This window comes from Phaseolus vulgaris, chromosome 7, assembly GCF_000499845.2.
Source record: "Phaseolus vulgaris cultivar G19833 chromosome 7, P. vulgaris v2.0, whole genome shotgun sequence".
NCBI lineage: Eukaryota > Viridiplantae > Streptophyta > Magnoliopsida > Fabales > Fabaceae > Phaseolus > Phaseolus vulgaris.
The window spans coordinates 3,467,637-3,490,453 of record NC_023753.2 but is presented as its reverse complement, the minus strand read 5'-3'; the positions used below and the strand labels follow the sequence as shown (position 1 = coordinate 3,490,453).

At 33.6% G+C, this 22,817-nt stretch overlaps 3 protein-coding genes across 3 annotated transcripts; 1 reads left to right on the top strand and 2 right to left on the bottom strand.

Annotated features, from left to right (window-relative positions):
- The first annotated feature begins 2,881 nt into the window (after positions 1-2,881).
- Positions 2,882-5,713, top strand: LOC137827868 (probable protein phosphatase 2C 63). The gene is made up of 4 exons (XM_068634223.1): positions 2,882-3,345; positions 3,985-4,358; positions 4,837-5,073; positions 5,164-5,713. The coding sequence occupies exons 1-4, from the start codon at positions 3,081-3,083 to the stop codon at positions 5,437-5,439; spliced, it is 1,152 nt and encodes a 383-aa protein (XP_068490324.1). The 5' UTR covers positions 2,882-3,080; the 3' UTR covers positions 5,440-5,713.
- Positions 5,714-8,568: 2,855 nt separating this feature from the next.
- Positions 8,569-11,822, bottom strand: LOC137828540 (pentatricopeptide repeat-containing protein At5g02860-like). Its single transcript, XM_068635157.1, has one exon. The coding sequence runs from the start codon at positions 11,510-11,512 to the stop codon at positions 9,125-9,127; it is 2,388 nt and encodes a 795-aa protein (XP_068491258.1). The 5' UTR covers positions 11,513-11,822; the 3' UTR covers positions 8,569-9,124.
- Positions 11,823-18,136: 6,314 nt separating this feature from the next.
- On the bottom strand, positions 18,137-21,182 carry LOC137827910 (uncharacterized). Its single transcript, XM_068634285.1, has 3 exons — positions 20,452-21,182; positions 19,483-19,830; positions 18,137-19,389 (listed from the first exon to the last, which is right to left on the bottom strand). The coding sequence occupies exons 1-3, from the start codon at positions 20,872-20,874 to the stop codon at positions 18,772-18,774; spliced, it is 1,389 nt and encodes a 462-aa protein (XP_068490386.1). The 5' UTR covers positions 20,875-21,182; the 3' UTR covers positions 18,137-18,771.
- Between the last annotated feature and the right edge of the window lie 1,635 nt (positions 21,183-22,817).

The window sequence follows — 22,817 nt, the reverse complement described above, 5'->3', positions numbered from 1 at the left end:
TTGACAATATAAAAAATAAGAATACATGCTTATCTGATCATAAATTTACTATATAATTTTTAAAAAACCTTAAAAGTTATATATAAACTAATTGCTATAATAAGTTGACAGTGTAACTTTTTAAAACAGTAAAGTCTATATAAAACAAATATTTATTTTGAAACATGTTCTTGTATTTTTTAAAAATTTAATAAAAATGCCCTAGTTATTTGAATGAGTCATAATTCTTTCCATTAGTCATGGTTCTTTATTTTATAATAAATATTTTAATATTATTAAAGCAGTTCAAGTTCGATGGAAAGATATAATTACTTAAATTAGTCTGAAATGTTAAGCTCAACTATTTTAGCCATATCGGCTGGCACATTCACCTGACTTTTTTTATTATTTATTTTCTGTAATTGATAAAATCACATATGATAGACCTAATAATGATAAATCCATTTATAAGGTCCATTTTAAATTTAATATTCATATTTTTAATTGTATATGTAAGATTAAAAAGTAATTTAGAATAGACTAGTATAAATATAATAATATATGAGTATTTATTACTAAAAAAAAAATTGTCACTTATTTATATTTCATTTTAACATAATTATTATCTTTCTATAAACACTTTTTTTTTATCTAAAAAAATTGACTTCATTTTCATTAAATTAACAAATAAAATGTTTTATTTAGACTCCTTACAATTAATAGAGTAAAACTGTTTAATAAGAGTTTTTTTTAAAAGTTTTTTTCTATTTTTTTTTTCTTTTTAGTTAGTTTTGCGTCTTGCATATTTCTATGTACCTACATATACGTGTCTTGCATGCGAGGTTTATGTTTTTATGATTAGTCTATAATAGTTTAGGATCCTAGTGATGTGGTATGATCATTGATTAGGCTTTATGGTGCAAGCTAATTTATCTTTGCGTCTTTTAGAAGTTAAAGCTTATTTTTTTTTCATCCAACCAGGTAAGACAAACTACTTTTACCTTTTAAGAGTACCTTGTGTTTGAAAATCTAAATGTGAAGTGACGTGGTCACTTGTTGGAATTTTTTTGCACGAATTTAACCTTTGAATGAAATAGATGTGTTTTACACTGATAAGTAATATGAATTAGTTGGATGTTTGATGTCGGTAGAGTGTATTTGTTGAGTTTGCTAAAATTGAATTAGATAGATTGGAGAAATTGAAGTATTATTCGTGTATGGTTTTATTATGATCTCTCATTATTTGTTGTGAAGGGTGGTTAGTCACTATTGTTTGAATTGCTTGTATGAGTACTTGAGTAGCTATAGAATTTTGAATAACAAGTGACACAAGTTGAGATTAAGAGTTACTAACTCGTAAGTTAGCTATTTTTTCTTTAATTGTGTTCTCATTTAAAGAGATTTTCAAATTTCAAATTTATCATTTTCGTTCTATTTTTATTTTATTTGATTCAAACTTTGTGAATGCTATTTATATTTTAAGTTTAAAACCCATCAAAATTTTAATTGAGTTTACTTTAAATGATAGTATTTTTCTATATTTAACCAATACTATCAAATGTCACATTGTCATAGCTAACAAAATTATAATTAACTATACTAACATTTAGTGAAATTCTCTTGATATTTTTTTTTTTTTTACTTTTACAATAATATTCTTAATTATTTGAAACGGGTTATATCGATATTTCCAATACCCTTAATTTTAATGTTTATAGATAAAAACTAGTTTTTAATTACACATATGAATGATTTTTTTATATAAATATTGATTTGTATTTTGAATAATATAAAGTAAAGTTTAACTGTAAGTTTCATACGAAGGTAATTATAGATTTTATCTTAAGATGAATAAATGTTTGACCCTAAACATGTTATTTTTCAAATTACCTACGTTTTGAAATAGGTTTCAAAGAACATCAAGCACCTAAAATAATACTTTTTAATTAAAACAGACTAAAAATTTATAAGTCACGATTATACTGAATGTATGAAGAAATTCTTTAATTAAAGTTAAGGAAACGAGTTTTCAATTTTTACCTACAATACCAATATTTTTATGATATTTTGATAAGTAAGATAATATTAATAGGATCAATCATCGCATTCGAGATATTTCACTTTTTAACTTCTATAATTTTGATTATAAACTATTTTTATTGAAACCTTGTTGATTAATATTTGTTTATTATATTGATAATTATTTATGTTTATTTTTTTATTTACAAAATGGAAATTTTAGACTTTACGTAAAAGTCTTTAAATCAATGTTGAGTGGTTAAAGTATTATTATAAGTTGAATTAAAATTAAAATAAAATGTGAAGCAAAACGTTAAATATCGTATAAGAGGGGTTGGCTAAAGAAGTATTGTTCCCATTGAAGTCAATGACGATGCCCACACAAAAGTATTAAACTATCCTTACTTCATTATGCACGTTATCTATGGGTTGGTTACGATAACAATACATTAACATATGACCTTAAATTTAAACTATTTTTCAACAACCACTTCAATATATAACAAAATCATATTTTAAGATCAAATTCCATCACTTGCAGTATAATTTATTCTTTTTATTTTTTTACACGTATTCTCTTCAAACTTAAAATATACTTAATTGGTAATGAAACTTCTACATATCTGAGCAGATCTGAAACTTGAAATTATTAATTAGGGATGTAACATGAAAACAGTAGATAAAAAATAGTAGAGTATTAATAAATTTATTATTATTTATTATTATTGTTGTTGTTATTAAAAGCTTAGTTTTGAATGAGGAAAAAGGAAAAGGAAAAAGTAATTAATTTGAGAAAAAGGAAAAGTGAAAAAGAAAAAGAAAGTTGTAATTGTAATTTTGTAATGTGTGTAGTATACGCGTCAACTCAACCAACAACAACGACAACAATAAGCATATCAAAATCAATATATCATATCTTTCAGACTCTTCTTCTTCCAAACGCGCCATTCCAATTTCTCTCTCTCTCTTTCTCTTTCTCTTCTCGTTCATCTTTTTCTCTTCTTCTCTGCATATTTCAGACCTAATTTTCGGAACCTATCAAACAAATTGTGATCTCGCGCGCACTAGGATTTAGACAGATCATGCTGCGTCTGTGCTACGGTCCTCTCGATTGCTGCTTCCGACGCCGTGGTGGACGCGCCGCCGACGGACTACTCTGGCACACTGACTTGAAGCCCCACGCCTCCGGCGACTTCTCCATCGCCGTCGCACAGGCCAATTACAGTCTCGAGGATCAGAGCCAAGTCTTCACCTCCCCCTCCGCTACCTACGTCGGCGTCTATGACGGCCACGGCGGCCCCGAAGCTTCTAGATTCGTCAACAAAAGACTCTTCCCTTATTTGCACAGTAATCTATCTATCCATCCGTGAATCCTTCTCTTTTCTTTTCTTGAGTTTAAGATCCAGTTCAACCCTCACTCATGAGTTTGATTTTAAAAAAAGAGTATAATTATTAAATTTAATAGGCTTTTTTTATGAAGAATATTTCTGGGAGATATGATATTGATGTTCTGGTATGGAGTAGTGTTTCTTTATTATTATTTATCAATATAATTAGATAAAATATTAAATGTCTTTTGAGATGACAGAATTTTTTTTTAATTTAGTAATTTTCTTTATTGAGTAGGAAGAATATTGCTGGAATGTATACGTTGTAGGATATTGATATTCTGGTATTGATTGACAGTGTTTTCTTTTTCCTTTGTACTGTGATATTTAGAAACTAAAAAGTGATATGCTAAGTGTTGTTGTCTTCTCAGTTATGAGAAGCAAATGGTTTGTTTTGGTTTGGTCACTCGTCAGTAGGAAGAGACATTTGTAATTGATTGGAGAATTGCTATCAACAGCTGTCTCTTCCCGTCCTTGTTCCCCTTTTTAGTCTTTACCAGGTTTAAGATAGGGCATGTTAATTCGTATTGAATTTGTAAACAAAGAGTTTGAACTAAAATAGCACCATGCTCACTTGCTTGTTGTTTTTTATTTGTAGAATTTGCCACTGAGCAAGGGGGTTTGTCTGTGGATGTGATTAAAAAGGCATTTAGTGCCACAGAGGAGGAATTCTTGCATTTGGTGAAGCTATCCTTGCCCATTAGTCCTCAGATTGCTTCTGTGGGGTCCTGTTGCCTTTTTGGTGCAATTACTAATAATGTGTTGTATGTTGCCAACCTCGGAGACTCTAGAGCTGTTCTTGGCAGGAGGGCTGTAGAGAGAAAGAACAGTCCAGTGGTGGCACAGCGCTTGTCAACTGATCATAATGTAGCTGATGTGGAGGTGAGGAGAGAAGTTGAAGCTCTCCATCCTGATGACTCACACATAGTGGTTTATAGCCGAGGAGTTTGGAGGATAAAGGGCATTATTCAGGTATAAAAAACTTATATGGTGTAGCTTTGATATCATCGTTTTATTCTTTACAAATTTTTGTACGATTTTAAACTTCATGTTGAATATAGATAAGTAAGCTGTTAATATATCCATGATGTAGTCTATGATCGCGTTTGCTAAATGTGTCTGGTTGTAGCGTACTCTCTCCAGGTGTTATTTACAGTTATCACCTGAGTTAGCCCAATTCATCTTTTTCCCGTGTTTCTTCGTTCAACCTTTCTTTGTAATACCTACTTGCATTGTTATTACAAGCTTGATGTATTTCTGCAATTCTACACGAAGATGTAACTGGTTAGAACTAAAGACTTGGATGCTCTAACCTGTGATCCCCTTTGTTGTCTTTCATGTGTCTTTCTGCCTCCCTTGGAGAGAAAGACGGGGAGAGGTTACGCCTGGTTTATCTCATTTCACAAGCATGGGGTCAGGATAGCTAATCTAGACAGTTTTGGTGTTGCAGGTGTCAAGATCCATTGGTGATGTGTATTTGAAAAAACCTGATTTCTACCGAGACCCTGTTTTTCAGCAATATGGAAATCCTGTTCCTTTGAAGCGTCCCGTGATGACAGCCGAACCATCAATCATTATTAGGGAGCTTGAGTCGGAGGATTTATTCTTGATATTTGCTTCCGATGGCCTGTGGGAACAATTAAGTGATGAAGCAGCAGTTCAGATTGTTTTCAAGTATCCAAGAGCTGTGAGTTTCCACTGTTGTTCGGGTGCTGCTCATAACGATAAACTTGGTACATTCTTACAAGGATTTTGATTTGTGTTCCCTTACTTGCAGGGAATTGCCAAGAGACTGGTGAGAGCTGCTCTTCAAGAAGCTGCAAAGAAGAGAGAGATGAGATATGATGACATAAAGAAAATCGACAAAGGAATAAGACGACACTTCCATGATGATATCACTGTGATTGTAATCTATCTTGACCACCATGCGGGATCCTCTAATAGTAGATTCAAGCAAACTGCTGTCGGCTATACAACTGCCCCTGTTGATATTTTTTCCCTAAATGTGGACGAAGCAGAAGCAGAAAAGAGAATGCTTGGGGCAGTTGCCTAAAGAGTGAAATAGTTTCAAAGGATCATACACTGACATTATTTGGGTCGAAAATATTTATAGGTGACATTAATATTGTTGGTAAACAAAGGAAATTATCGAGAGAACATACAAATTACTGCATAGATATAGTAGCTTGGAGTGACTGACAGATTCTTTGTGATGCAGATATGCATATGTATAGTTTTGAAGTCTCTATTTTTTGGGTTTTATGGTATCAATTTTGTTTTTCTTTGGAAAGAAAGAAAATAAAATTACATTGATTGGTTAGTCATGATATTTATCCCTCGGTATTGTTCATGGTGAATAATGGAGTTTGAGGCGGCAGCACAGGTGAGTGGATACTTTTCACAAGCAAGCACATTCTTGTTGCCACGATATGAAGGTTCTTTTCTAATGTTGGTTGTGTCATTTCCCACCTTAAACAGGCGGAAAATTTGTGATTGACGCGTTCTAAAGTGTGCTGGAGCAGACTGCATTTTATTCATCAGAGGCATTGATTTTTATGAGATATTTGACTTCTCCTTTTGAGTTCTGAAACCAATCTTCACGCGTTGAAAAAATACACTCTCTGATAATGTTAATGTTCGGTTGTTATTATCTTATAGAACGTTGAGTCGGCATTTTTTGGGCTTATCCGGAATAAGAATGAGTGTGCCCAACAATGAATTGAATAACAAAGCTTATATTAAAACCAACCTAATACACAGACTGCTGAAATCCTAAAATTCTCAATAAACCAATCCTCTCGTCTTCCATTTCATATAAAGAAAAGTTAATTTTATCAATTTCATATCATTATTTATATATTTTTTGTTAAAACTAAACAATAATAATCAAATAAATTATATTTAAACACATGGTGAGAAATTTGTCCTTTAATTTTGTAATTACGCAGATGCAATTTAATAATTGGTTTACAGTTTTACTTTTTATAATAACCAATAATTTTCACGTTTGGTACTACTCGACTATGATTTAAATATTGATCTGTAATTTTCAATTTTCACGGTAAGAAACTTGCCTAGGTCAACAATAATCCTGATTTGATATGCTCTTAGTTAACAAAATGATAAGTATTTAAACTAAATAGGTTAAATAAAACATATTGTGATAAGATACAATTAAAAGGTTTCGTAATCCACATTGTGTGTAGTGATCTCAAAGTGAAAATTTCCAAGTTATTGTAGTATGTGATAATGTGGTATGACTAGTAATTTGGGTTTGTTAGCAAGTCAATTGTCAAATTGGGCCCCAAAGTCAATGCGGGTCTGGCCTCAATCACTTTCGAAAGTACTCGTTTTCATTTCAAGTGGTCTTTCTCATGAGTGTGTGCATAAACTTGGAATGTAGTACTTCTTCCTTGTGTCACATCATAGGCAAGTATTCCTATTTTCAACGTTTGATAAAGCACTTTTTTTAGACCACAAATTTGGCTCATTTAGACTTTGAAGCTAGACAGAAATTTCCCAAAAATTAACCGAAAGTTATCTTCCACCAACTGATTGATGATTAGTTTGGAAGGGAGAAAAAACAGTGAGAAGAAAAATATGTAGGTTAGGATAGAAGGGGAGATAAGAGAAATATTTGAGAAATAAAAATGACTTAACTAAAATGAAATAGAATAGAAAAAGAACAGAAATAAGAAAAAAATATAATAATTCATTTTTGTAAATATATAATCGGTTATGTATGTACACACACATATATAAATCAACTATATATAAACTTATTTGTAATATTTCTTATAAACAGTAAACTACATGTATATATACATAATTAATTATATTTATATTGTTGTTTGATATTTATTGATAAATTAAAAGATAAGCAATTATATTTTTATATTTATTTTCTAAATTTTTTTAGAAGAGAAAATGAAATGAAAATTTCTATAAATTAAAATTAGTTTATTATAAACTAATTTGTAAAAAAAGATGATTATTTATTTATTTATATATAAAGTAGTTTTAACTTGAGAAAATATCAAAACTTTTTTCATATTGTGAAACTTCCTTTTCGTATTTTTCTATTTTGAAAGTCCTATAGAGGAGAAGTTCATCTAGTCTAAACATGTTCATGAGAATAGAAATAACCGTTATTTTCATGCTTTTCTTCTAACAAAAAAAACTGATTTTTTTTAGCCCACACTGTTTTATTCAAATTTTAAATAGCTTATTAATTATGTTCCAAAAAAAACTGTTACAAATCCTTAATTTAATATTTCCTTTGGACTCAGATATAAACAAAACTAACAATTTTACACTTACAAAGAATGAAAATTAAATTAAATTAATATTTTTTATTTCGTAAAATGTAATAAATTACGTTAGTAGTATGTACTTGGAAATTGTTCCCAGAATTAATTAATATTTGGATAGTTTTTGAAATAGCAATATTAAATAGAGATTTGGAAGTTGAAGTTTGCTTATATTTAAGTATAATGAGGATGATTTTTTTTTTCCTTATGAGTTTAGAGAGATTATATGTTATAATATGTTGATTAGTTTTATTTTTTTACCAAAATCAAGAGACACGTGTATTTTCAATGAACTTTTAAATAACTTAACTATTATATCTTTTTCTTTATTGTTTTCCGAAGCAATTTTCAATGCATAATAAAAAATAGAAACTAAAGGTATAACTAAAATAATAAATAAAAGTCTTAAAAACACTAATTTTTTCTTCAAAGAAACGAATATTATATAAGATAACTATGCAAGTTTATAACATTTTGTAATTTATTTTAAATTTATAGTGTTTCCTTATTAGTTGTCGATATAAAATTAACATATTTAAGTTTTAATTGCATTTACTGATATTTTTTCAATATACAAACAATTTGTGCCATAATTTCATAAGCTAAATTTTGTTTTATAATTACTTTCAAATTATATAATTTATTATAAAAGTGTTAGCGAAAGGCATCAGTATATATTAAACATTTTTTAAAAGTAATACTCCTTTTTTTTTTAATGGTCGATTGTTTATAATTTTTATGACTTTTTTAAATTTTAGAATAACAATTTTCCAATTATATTCTTAATTTAATTAATATAGAAAAAATAGTTAAGATAACAGAAAAAATACAACAACATTGAAATAAAAAAACTAAAAAAAATAATAAATAACTTATTTAAAACCTGTAAAATTAAATAATTTCGCTAATTTTAATAAAAACACCTTAAATTACTATCATAAATAAACATAGAAAATATTATTTAAAAATTAATACAAAAAAAAGTTGCAACACATGCCACCAACTTGTTTGTTGTAAAGTCCTGTGTTATGTGCCAAGAGTCTTCTCGTAACACACGAAGTATTGTTTTTTGTCTTCTAAAAATGTGTTCTACATTTTACCAATCTTCAAAAATCTAACCAACCGTTGTGACTTAGCACACCTGCAACTGACTTTTTCTTCAGATAAAAACAACCAGTTATGACTTCACTAGGTGCATATGCCAACCTTCACTAGGTGAATAAAACTTATCATATAACTAAAATTAACTTATGCACTTTATTTTTTATAAACTTCATTTTTTACAAAACTCTTCATGAGGTGCAGAAATTAACTTTATATTATAAAAGAAGTCAGATTCATTGTTATATTGAATTTCTTTCCTGAAAGTATTTATTGAAAAAATTATCTAAATAGAACCTAAGAGAATTGACAAGAGGATCAAGAAATTCATGGCTTAACTTGTGACCATCTCTTTGCTATGCGCTCAAGTAATCTGCTCTTTTCATCCTCAGCAATATGTGGATCAAGGTTGCCAAGGTCTTGAACAAAATGGCATGCCTCATCTCGCAACTTGAGCTTACAGTACCAATCAACTATGGAGTTGTAAGTATTCTGGTTTGGCCTACATCCTTGCTTGATCATATGCCGAACTACATCAATAGCCTCCACAAACATTGAGTCAGCTGCGTAAGTTGCTATAAATGTATTGTAAGTTACAACATCCGGAGCAGGAGCAGGATCTTTCATTTCTTCAAATATCCTTTTTGCCTCCTCCATCATCCGATTTCTGCAATATGCATAAATAACTACGTTGTATGAGATAACATCTGGTTCAATACCTTTATCCGGAATTTCCCTCAAGATTTGCTCTGACTTTTGAAAATTTTCCGTGCGGCTATACATATACATCAAGCCATTATAAGCAGTCAAACTTAGAGTCAATCCACTCTCATACATGTAGTTTAAAATCTCATTGGCTTTGGGTCCCTTCTTATTCTTCCTCCCATAAATGGAAAGCATTGCCTTCATAGTAGTAATATCCGGCAAGATTCCTCTCTTCATAAACTCCAAAAATGCACGTTCAGTTTGCACTACAAGATTAACCTTGCTATTTACTAGAACAAGTGTGCTCAAAAGAACAGCATGCGTTTTAATTCTTCCAGAGTATATTTCCTCTGCTAGAGCATTCATCCTTTCAACCTCTCTTCCATTGGCATAAGCATGGAGCAAAGAAGAATATGTTGCCTCGTTGGGTTTACATCCACCATCTTTCATTTCAGCAAGGACTTTCTCAGACTGTTCCCAAAGCCCTCCTCGAGCCAATGTTGCCAAAACAGCATTGTAAGTAGAAAGATCAGGACTCACTCCAGCCTCCAGCATTCTCTTATAAACAGACATAGCTTGGTCAAATAAACCACACCTGCCATACGCACTTATCAGAGTGTTGAAGGTGTCCCTCTCCGGCACAAACCCAGCTCTCTTCATTTCTTCAAAAACTCCTGACACTTCAGAGTCCATTCCCTTTTGTCCAAAAACTGCCAAAAGTGTATTCCAAGTAACAATATCAGGGGAACACCCGCACACCTTGATCTCCTTAAAAACTCTCTCCATTTCCTCAAACTTTCCTCTGTCACCATACATCTTAATAAGCGCATTAAAGGTGCATATATTAGGCTTGCACCCCACCTCTCTCATTTCCTCAAACACTTCCATTGCAAGCTCATCTTTCCCAGCCTTCACAAACCCTGACAAAAGCGTAGTATAAGTGTAAACATCAGGCTTAATCCCTTTCTCCACCATTTCCCTTTTAAGCTCCAAGGCATCCTCCAGAAAGCCACCTCTAACATAAGCCGACACCAAAGAGTTGTAAGTAACAACGCTAGGCCGAAAACCATTAATCTCCATCTGTTTCAGAACCTCCATGGCTTCCTTCGGCCGCCTGGACTTACCATAAACATCCAACAGCACGTTATAAGTGACCACATCAGGCGCAAATCCAGCCACCTTAATCTCCTTAAAAAGATCAAGAGCCTCTTCATACAAAGAACCTGCCCTACAACAACTTATAAGGGTATTATAAGTACACAAATCAGGGGCAAGGCCACGGGACTTCATATCCTGAACAAGAGCAATGATCGTAGTCCAAGGGACGCCCATCTTCCCGTAAACATTCAAAATTGCATTGTAAGTAATCAAGGTGGGTTCACACCCCTCTTCTTTCATTTTGCCAAACACCTTGAGTGCATCTCTGTATTTTCTATTATTTGCATAAGCAGTTATGAGGGAGGTGTAGCCGTACACATCAACCTCAACCCCGTCGGTTTCTAGATCGTGCAGCAGCGAGGCTGCGCGGGAAACCCTACCCGTTTTCCCAAGAAGGGTGACAATAACGGCAATGACGGAACCGTTCAAGAGCGAAACGAGGTCGTTTCGGGTTCGAATGAAGTCGAAGACGGACAATGCGAGGTCAAACTTGTTGTTAAACCCTAAACCCTTGATTATGCCGAGAACGTCGAAGGAGAGAGTGGAGGAAGCGGGTTGGTTGAATAGGAGAGAAATGATTTGGTGGAAGCGATTGGAATCGAAGGAAGGGTGGATTAGGGTTTGGAGAATCCGGTGAGCCTGAGGGGAGAGGCGGGGCGTAGGGTGGGAGGAGGTGGTGAGGGGTAGACGAGTCGGAGAAGAGGGTTTTTGGTTAAAAGAGAGGTTTCGAAGAAGAGGGGTTATGGTTATGCGTGTGGGAGAAGGGGGGTTCGGGAATGCGGTGGTTGACGGTGTGGGTGTGGGTGGTGCTGGGTGTGGGAGGATAGGAGAGAAAGAAAGCTTTTGTGCCATGGAATGTGATGCAGTGATGCAGTGATTTCTGTTTCTAAAAGCAATCAAATCTGAGTAACAGAGTTGAATTTTGAAGGCAGGGCAGAGAAACTTTCACAATCACAGAGCTGAGCTTGCAGCACCAAACAATTCCAACGCTTCATCTCTTCTTTCACGAAGGACCTATGAACTCAACAAAACACTTCATCTCTCTGTGGCTAACACTGCAATTTAAAACATAAAACACTGTTTAAACTTTCGCAAAATCACACATTATATTATTAATCTTCTGATTAATAATCTTCCCTTCCTTCAATTCCTAAATTCGGCTAATTCTCGCAGCACCATATCCCCAATTCATTTAAAATGGCAAAAATAGTATTCAAAAGTACGAAAATAACCTTAAAAAAAGGTGTAAATACAAAAATACTTCCGAAACTCCATTTTCAGAATATATTTGCAGATTTGGATTTTCATAACATAATAAGGTTGAAATTGATATGGTGCATATTTTTATTTTGGTCCAGCACCCAAATAGAACAAGGCCCGTAGTGTAACAAAACTCGGCCCAAATAATACCGGGCTTTGCTACATTTAGGACTTTCTAGTGACAACTATCTTTGGGCAGTTTCTTCCTGCACCCCATAACGTTGCTCAAAGACAAAACTGTCCCTATAGAAAACTGTACATTTATTTTTTTATATTCTAGATTATGAAATCCGGTAAATTTTTGGATTGACACGTCTCGTAATCTCCTAGATTAGTGCTTTCGGTAGTACATGAATGACAGTGTTAATCCAAAATAAAAAAAATGCAAAACATCCATAATTGAAAAAACCATTTCGGATTCGTCAATCCGTAATTCAAAATATACATTCTGGATTCAGAAATTCATAACTGAAAAAAATCATTCCAGATCTACCAATCCGTAATAGAAATTAGGCTTCTGGATTCAACAATCCGAAAATCAACAATTTATGCAAACTTTGCTTCCGGACCACCCCCTCATCTGGAAAGTAACATGATTCACTCCTGGATTGATGAATCCGTGGCACACTCCCAGATCTCAAATTGAAATAACAGGTGAAGGTCAGTTTTGGAATTTACAAAATTGTGAGGGTGCAGTAAGAAAAATGTAGGGTGCACGAAGAAACTGTCCTATCTTTGACACTTTCTTTCTGCACTTCTATAAAACGCTTGGATACCTTTCATTCATTTTGAAATTAGTTTTTAAAATGTATTTTTTATATTCTGAAAAAATCATTCTGAAATGAGTGGGATGTCGTTATGGTTTTTTTATTTATTTTTTATTTAAATGAGCCTTTAACAATTTACAATGGATGATGATGCTATTCACACCCATATTTTAACTCTTTACTCTGACGTCCATTTTTGTTATGTGATGATAGCCCATAGTTTGAAATGCTAAGTGAGTGGGCTTTTGTGGGATGTAATCCAGTACCTGCATGACGACTGTTTCTTCCTGCACTTCCATATCTTCTTCTGGCACCTCCATACACAAGATGAAAATACATTTTTGTCCTTCTTGTGTCACCTCCATATAGTTTCCAGATTATGTAGTTCGGAAACTCATTTGAAAAAAGACTTCCGGATTACATAATCTGGAAGTTAAATAAGACTTCCGAATTATGTAATCCAGAGAATAATCATACATCTGAAAAATAGCTTTCAGATTATGTAATCTGATAGCTAATTACAAATTTAAAAAATGACTTCCAGATTACGTAATCTGAAATATTATAAAGGTACATTTTTGGAAATTTGAAGAGGTGATGGAAGAAGGTACGGAGTTGCAGGAAGAAAGAGTCCTGCATGACTAGCTAGCCATTAGACTAATACAATGATTTTGAATCATCAAACAAAAATGAAGTTGCTCCATACCTTTGAACATACACCCGATAATAATATGAAATGACAAAAATATTTTTCTAATTTTTAAATAAGAAGAGACGTAGATCAAAATATATTTTGGATTTTTTTTTTCAAAATATGTTTTATGATTATTATTATTATTATTATAATAATAAGTTCCGAACCTGCGGTCCTAATTCGCATCTATGATATCAAGATGTAAATCAATACAGAACTTACAGATGGAAACCCCCATCAAAACTATTTATGTAATTCAACGCTATCAGCCCATATTATAATAAAGACAAATCATACATACCTATATTGATATCAACAAATATAGAATTTTACTTCCATTTTCTTAAATTTATAATATATTATTAAGATAAAACTATAAATATGATTTCAAAATAATACTTATAATGCTTTTGATATTGTATAGGTAAGTTTTCTTCTTATAATATTCTTATACCTATTTACTATATTCCTCTTCATAATTAAAAAGTATTGTATTTGTTTTTTATGATTTTAATATAATTAAAAAGTATATTATCAGAATAATTTATTAACATCACAGAGTTAAATATTTTATAAACTATTTTTTCTAACGTATTTTTATATTTTTTTTTCTAGATCCAGGTATGTAAATATCATATTGGCATTTAACTGATATAAATGGGGAAAAGTAGGTGAGTAATAAAGTATCACTTTTTGAAATTTCAACTATTCAAACTAATTTATGGTTCTTGATCTATTTTGTAGTTTCTATATTTTTTTATTTAACCTGATTTTAGTTTGCCAGTTAATATTAATTAATTGAACTAATTCTAAGAAATTCATTATTTATTTATTTCTGTTGCATATGTTACATTGATTAAAGATAAGACAAACTTAAAATATATTAGCAACTTTTAAAAAAATTAATTACGTGAGATTGAATTTAAGTTTTCTTTTTTAATATTTCAAAGTCTATATTAAGTTTTTTTTTTCTTTCGTGCCACTGCCAAACAACCCACATGCTAAAAACAGGGCCGAATAAGAGTATAGTATTATCCCTGTTTCGTTGAAATAAAATTTAGTAAAGTTAAGAATGACAATATTAAATAAATTAAAATTAATTAAATTTACCTTACATTTGATTGCTGAAATTATCTAAGTACCGTACATAGAGTTATTTAGGAGCCATGTTCGAAGCAGGTACAGAATATGAACACACCCTGTTCTCCCATCGTGGACAATAAATGATAACACACTCTGCACGTGCAAATGCCCACTTCACCATCCTCTCAACGACATATATTGCCTACTGAATTTTCTATTATATATCACACACTACAGTCAAATCACCATATATTCACTAAAATATCTCACCGCTTTCGGCCGATCACTCTACGAGTTGTCACTCTCAACGTGAAGAAGTGTGTTGAGATGAAAATATTTTATTGTATATAAGTCGGTGCAAACTCAATCCATAAATCGATTTTATGGGATTGACTTATGTGTTAAAATTTTTAATATAGTGAAATAAAACATGTATAAAAAATAATAGCTAAAATATTTGATGGAAAAAATCCACGCGAAAACAACACACACAATCACGAATCAACTGCAGAAAAATAAACGACACAATATTTAATGTGGTTGGTCGTCAATTGCAACCTATATTCACACGGACAACTATTATGTTTCCATTATGTCCTGTTGCACACCAATAACAAGTACAATGATCTCTTTAAATAGATATTATAAAAGGGACATAATGATTAAGCTCACTCACTAAATATGGTGCCTAGTCAGTCCAATCCAATTAGTTCTGGCTTCATCCCTAGTCAGTCCAACCCAATTGGTTTTGACTTCATACCCAACAATATTGTTAACAATGTAACCAAATTTATGATGATGAAAATAAGTTAAGTTTTTGATAAATATTGTAAAGAGTATATGAGTATAGGAAGGGATATAAAAGTATGGTAGTGATAATGTTAAAAGTATGGTAATGATTTATGAATATGGGAAGTATTTAGTGCATATGGAGGTTCTCTCCCCTGGTGGGAAAGGCAATAATAGGGTATAGAGATTAGTGAGAGTGAAATATGATGTTTGGAGTGGGATACTGAATTTGTGTAATGGGGAGCAACGGTACCACATGGACAGTGTAATAAATATGTATGCATCAATTGCAGGTCTCATCAGCAGTATAATAAATTTGTCTCCATCTCCGTGCAAACCAAGCCTCCTCTGCCGACACTCCTTCTACAATTTCACACTTATTATTTTAAGCTGCAACCTCGGCACTCGCCTTCACCCTCTGCACGCATCTCTTTCACCCAAATAAATTACACCTCCTAAGACCCTCCTGTTATGCAGGATTCTGCTAAGACTGTCAGAGAAACCACCCTCACAAAAGTCAAGCCAATTGCCTCACACTTCATAATTCTATTCTTCACTAGCATCATGCCTCTGCACCATCTTTTAAATTCTCCCAACAAATATTTTATCATCATGTTTCAACAGAATTCATTTTAAAGGAATGCATATAAGATGCCAATACTCACAGTATCTTAACACCGCCATTAATGTATGTATTATGGCATTGTGAAATATTGTAAAATTATATGTTACTATGGGTTTGGTCGGAAGGCTCCAAGCATGTTCATGGTTAAATAAGAAGTTGTGTAAGTCAACCTTGGAATCTAACTTGTTCATGCAAGGAAGGAGACGTGTTTAAGGAAGTCAAACAAACATTAATGAGGCACTGACATCTAGAATTTAGTGTTTTGAATTCTGGCACTCTGTAATTTTTAAACATTTGGGTCTTATAGGAAGATAAACAAAGTAATGTGGCGTTAAAAATGGCAGGCCAAAGGAAAGCATCAGTAACAGCAACCCAGTATCCTTAAATAAAGTTGGGCAATAGTATGTATTGAGTAAAATTTGAATGTCCTACCACTAACGAGCAGAGTAGGTGTAGTCGTTGTATTTGGTACGAACTTTGGTCCAATGTTGCACGAGGTATTAAAAATTGAAACTCGTTTATCAGAGGGCTAACTAATTTTCAACCTTGAAATCCATTTGACCCTTGGCTAGGCTATCCATTCTTATCCTATTGCAGCGCCACGGTAACTGTGTGTGCATGTGTACACAAGTACCTATACACTAGGCTTAGGATTCACCACATATTTTCCAAATTAACCGTTTTAGAATGTACGCGCTGTAGGGACCAGCTCGTCAAAACTTGGTTGCGTTCTCTGTTTCACTCGATGGTGAGAGTTTAAAATCTAGAGGAGAGACGTAAGAGAGCAGAGACGAGGGACCAAAGTTAATTACATTCTCCAATCTCACAATCTTCTTCTGTAATACGAGTTTTTCTTCTTTGTTTTTCCTTTTTAACTACTGCAATGTTGCTAAGTAAGTTGATAGAATTCAGAAAACCCATAATCCAAACATGAGTCACATCCGAGTTTCTCTAACCACGGATAATTAATTTAGCAAGCATGGGGATGGTGATGGCCATAAATGTGTGCACATTTGACCTCGTCCCCACAAAGATGTAATGATGTACTGGTAAAAAAAAAAAGGATATTAGTATTTTAAAGCGAGGTTTTCTATGAAGTACAGAAGCAAGGGCATATACTCCCATACTTAATCTATAGTTTAATGTAGTTTTGAAGTCGTTAAAATTTAATGGATGTTACTACTCTCTTAAAGGAACTTTTTCTTGAAGGTAAAACTATTTACCAAAAGAAAACGAAAGATCGAAGAGTTTATGCAGAAGAAGATTACATTGGCTTAGACTATCAAAAACACAAATCAGATGCCACTGAAAATGGGCAAACAAACATATTAATGCAACATTTGCACGTTAGAGGGTAGACAACACGACTCAACCAGGTTTCACCAAAGAGAAAAGAGAGGAATAGAGATGGAATAATTAAAATTAAAATTAAGAATAAGAAACAACGCTTAACTCGTCATATTGACTGCTTTGAGAATCTTGCTCTAGGAATATTGTTGAAGAGGATAAAGAAGTAAAAGACGGTGTCTGATAAAGCAAAAGAAAACCATAAAGACATCCTGTGAAATGAGCAAGAAAGCGAAAGAAGCTGGTAACATCACTTGGGCTTTGGAAGCACCAAAACTCGTGGTTGGTTGTTCCATAATCACGTTCAGACACACAATGAGACACGCGCGGGCCTTTCATCAGAAACATAACCAAGTTTCGCTTTATTTATTCCCTACTCACTGTCTTCTGCTCCCCATATTTAAAAAATTGTTATATTTCCCTTTAGGTTACCATTTTCTTCCCTATGCTCGATTCGTTTGACCAAGACCGTCGGAAAAAGAGCGTAGCTTCCACACATGCAGTAACATGACGAAGGAGAAAACTTTGTAACTATCCCTCGCACTGACACTGAATATTTTGATATGGTTACAATTTAATACTTTGGGAGTTATAAGATGCACATTCACTCAGTTTTAACATACTAGTAAACAACGAGATTACAACTTCCCGAGTCTCACCTTCATAAATGTAATTTGATACGAACATTTAATTAATCAATATATGATTGATGATGTGACTCAGAGTAACAGACACACTGGACTGATGTGAATACAAATTAGATAGAATCCCAGAATTGCAATTAACGATTCATTTTTCTTTCGCACATAATTTTACCAGATATAAATAAAATTGGGAGAATACCCAAGACCATACTCTCTAATGAGAAATTGAAGAAAATTATGGTTACTACTTACAAGCACACAAGTCCCTAAAAAATAATGTAAAGAGTGACATATTCATCACGAGCATTCATTATCTGACAATTTCATTATCAGGAGCACTGACAAAAATAACATCATAACACAACCGGAAACATACAAGAGATGTTTGGTACATCAATATAGACTGGGCATTGTCCCTGTAACCCTACTCCATTATCTCGGCAAAACACCCACGTTGCCTTTTCAAGCACATAACTTCCACACCATGTAGAAGCTGTTAGCGCCAAACTGGCTGAGGTCGATGGTAGACTCTTTAATATTACCACCATCGACGCTTAGATATGTTGCTAAGTAACAAAAGTTTAATGGGTCCACTATACCAGAGTTTCGCCACCTTACCTCGTTTATGGAAGGTAAACTAAAATTAACCTCCGATTGCTCTATTCCGAAGTGGAAAAACGAGCTCCAACTCCATAGTTGGATTCTGCATTGAGTATAAACATTCACTCGGGTGTGCATAATACCCGTGAATTTTTATGCTCTATTTACAGAACTATATAGAGGCATGAACAAACTTCCACAAAAAGAACCAACTGAACCCGCTACTCTAACATCTAAACGTTAGTAGTCAAAAACTAGTGACTGCTATTAACAATTGCCTTGAATTGATCCTACCCCCATCGTTAGATTTCCATCTTCCAGATCATGTTATCAATACTGCAATTATGTGATTTCTCCAGTGCAACAACTTTGGCTCGGTGTACTGCTAGTGAGTTTTTTCCTCTTTCGTCCTGAGGAAGTTCACAAGCTTCACTTACAGAACCTGTTCGCAAATCAGCTGGGGGAATGAAGCAATCTAATGAAAGACCTGGTACATTGAATGCAACCTCTTCAATCGTCCAGGCCTCTTCCATTTTTGTTTTAGTGTGGCTCATGGCCATCTCCCCAAACCTGAAAAGGGTTACCACAGAATGCCCAGAGTGGGCAATCATTATACCTTCCACGGGCTTGTAATCACTAAGGAATGAATTGATTGTGGTTTCCCAATAAACTGCATCACCCCCGTTAGATTGGATGCGCGTCAGATGAGAGTCCTCAATGTGCACAAGAAGACCAGTCTTCTGGCTAAAGTAGCCAAACAAGACATGCCTTATGATCTCAGCAGGACCCTCACTCCGAGCCTTCAACGTTTCAGGGTCAGTACAAAGCTTCAGGATGAAGCAATCCTCACCATTGATGTTTTTCTCTCCTATGCATCTGGCATCAGCAAACATACTTGCAGTGGTTCTAGGATCAATTCCCTGATTAAACAAACATTATGAGCACTTTGAAATTTCAGAGAAAAAGGGAACAGACAGCACATGTGAAAATGCAAATTAAAAAATAAAATCAACCTGAAGAGCACGCCGTAAAGGCCTCACGGGTCCCTTGGCCGTATGAGCACCGAGCCAAGGTGTGTGCCTCCAGACAAGCTTGCCATTGCAGCCGGCATGAACCTTGCTTCCCCCAACTACAAGCTCTACATACCACATGTCGGGATTCATCTGCCAGAGCACAAATCCGCCAGACTCCGCGCACCTAGACGCATTACGGTTCTTCACTACCTTGGTCGCAGTTTCAAATTCAGAAGCCACCATTCTAACCTTTCCCATCGCATAAGCATTTCGTATAGAGTTCTGCAACTTTAGCCCCCCAGACGCTGCTAGATACTGCTGCAATATGTACTGGGCAGAAGAAGTTTCCTGCAAGATTACCCATAAGGAAAATAAAACCCAAAAAAGAGTTAAAAATATTTACTTATCACGATTGAACTTCACCATTAACAATAATTAACACTTTTTATACTTTAATTTCTAAAAAGAAGACGGTCCATTTCCCCCCTGTACTACAAAACAGTTGAAAGCATCAATTTAAGAGCATTATTTGAGTTATTACTAAGTCAAACCATCTCAATAAACATAACCGGATTTAAAGGCTCTTGTTTCGTCCCTATTCTAACTATTTTCATCCTAAATTTTTGTTCTCAGCAAAAGTGAAATTACAAAGAGGAGGCACGTGACTGAGTGTGACCCTGGCGAACGATTTGAGCCAAACACTCAGAACAAGAGATAAAACTAGAAATCGAAAAGTGAATCTTGCACGGGATCAAAAGACGACAAGGAGCATAAAACGTTACATAATTTACCAGAAAAGCCATATTCTGAGTTGAAGAGAAAATGACCAAAAATCCAAAGCACAAGCATCCAAACAAGAGAGAGAGAGAGAGTGAGAGAAGGAACGAATTCATTCACTGTAAAGTACCGAAGAAACAGCAAAACACCAAAGCTTGTTTGAGAAAAGGAGAAATTGGAGTGAGGACTCACAATGGGAGTGTCTTTGATGCTGAGGTGAGGCAAGGGGTCGGTGGCGCACACGTGAACGGGAGCGAGTGGGGCGCCCATGACGCCGAGAAGGAGTCTCAGATCAGACCTCTTGTAAGACACGGAGGGGGCACGTGACAACTGGCCCTTCATCCAGTGTCCGAGCCCCGACCCGATTCGCTTAGGATCCCCGTTCTCGGTGGCGTCCGGGTCAGGCCCCTCTATAAGAGGCGTGAGCGTCTCCCCCAGCGGGCGGAGACTGACGGATCTCGCGACGGAGTAGTCCGGGTTGTGCTTCTTGCGGCGGAGGAGAGCCGAAATGGGGGAGGCGGTCCGGGCGGGGCTCTTGGAGCGAGAGCGCGACGGGGAGAGGCCGCGCACCACCTCGTCTTTGAGAGCGGCGAAGAAAGATTGCTTGTTTTCCATTTGAGCGAGTAAAAAGAAAAAGAAAATGAAAAAAAAAAAAAAAAAACTGGGAAGAAACCACTCCTAGGAGGCTGAGGAAGAAGTGGTGAAAGGTGAAGAGAAGGGAAAGAGAAAAAGAGAGAATTTCATAGATATAGAAAGAATCAGAGAGAGAATGAGAAAACGGTTTTGGAAGAGTGGGAGGAAGTGAGTTTTGTTTGCAGCAGTGTGTGTGGGTGGGTTTGTGGGCGTACGGTTTTGCGGAGAGAGAGAGAGAAAAGCGAAACAGAGAGAGAATGGTATTTTATTTGCTGCTTTATGGGAAGGCTGAAAGGTTGTGATAATATTTTATAGCTCTTTTTGGTCAGTTGCACTATCAGTTACAACCGCGGAATATTTATCTTTTTTATTTTTATTAAATCCTATTACTACATTTTATTATTTAAACCCACTTTCTTACTCTAATTACAGCTACCTCTTGCAAACCCAGTTCCCTCTTTTCCCTATCTTTTTTTCCAGAATTAGATTTAGTTGTACGCAGATGAATTAAAAATAAAAAATAGCAGAGACACGTAAATCAAAATATTATATCAATATTAATTTTCGGAATCAATTAAGAACTAAGTCATACAAAAAAATATACACTAATTTAGTTAAAATTGAGAGAGAGAGAGTATATATATAGTAATTTAGTATGTTTCTCTTCTACCATACGAAATATTTAAATGAGTTTGTTTTTATGGTACACAATTCATTAGTATTTGATATTTCTCTTTTTAAACATATATTTAACTTTTTTAGGTGCTAATGATATCAAACATCAGTGAAAAATCAATGAGTTAATATACTGTAATTCATGATTCTCAAATGAATGCATATAGTTTTCGAGTATTTTGAAAGAATAATAAGTTAATTTTTAAGCAGGATTAAATAGCTTTTACACTGCTTGCGCAATTGTGGCAAAATATTAAATAGGATTAAGAGAATCTGAAATATATTAAAAAAAATTGTAGAAAAATCTGAAGCTGAATAATGACATCATATAATGTAGCAAACAAAATAAGTAGCTGGTAACGTGATCTTTCTCTCCTATATTAGTATATTTAGAATTTAATTCACGTGTGGTGAGAGACTGCAAAACAAAAGAATAAAATCTCTACCAATATTCAGAACCAAATAAAAAAAAGATCAGACCAAACACCTCCATAAAGTTTGCTCCCGAAGTTTTCCTAAAATATCAGATTTTCTATTCCTGTTCATGATCCAATCAAATTATTTTTTTAATTAGATATACCAAACATTATCACAAGTTTATAATTAACTTATACTGAAAAACAACATCTATAAATTGAGCATAATAAATTTGGTATAAAATAGTTAGAATATTCTCAGCTAATTTGTAGTCCATTTATTTAAAAGAATACTAGCTATTTCGTGGTTAATTTTGCAATAATATTTGTTTTTCTTACTTTCAGCTATTCATGAGTAAAGTGTAGCAAAAATGATTATATATTTATAGTCATTCTCATAGCTAATCCATATTTAACACGTACTTAGCTATTAATTTATAATAATTTTCAACCTAAAGTCACCGTTTAAATTTGTTACTTTTGGAGGTGGTGGGTTCCAGGTTAAAAATAATTACATAGTGATTAGTCTTCTGGTTGAAATTATAGATTGACAAATTGAATCAAGTATAAATAAATGAAAAATTCACTGATATAAGGTTTATCACTTACTTCTCTCTTAGAGATATTAACAAGTTTTTCAAGTATTAAACATCTCAATGTTTGAGTTATGAAAAGTTTATTTATTAATTTATATTTTCTATGAAATCAGATATTTTATGTTAAATAAATAAATAGATTAAAATAATATACTCGTGAAAATATGAAATTAAGAGGTGACAATAAATATAAAAATAAAAAAAAAGTAAATTGGTAAAATGGAAAAAATCAACTCTG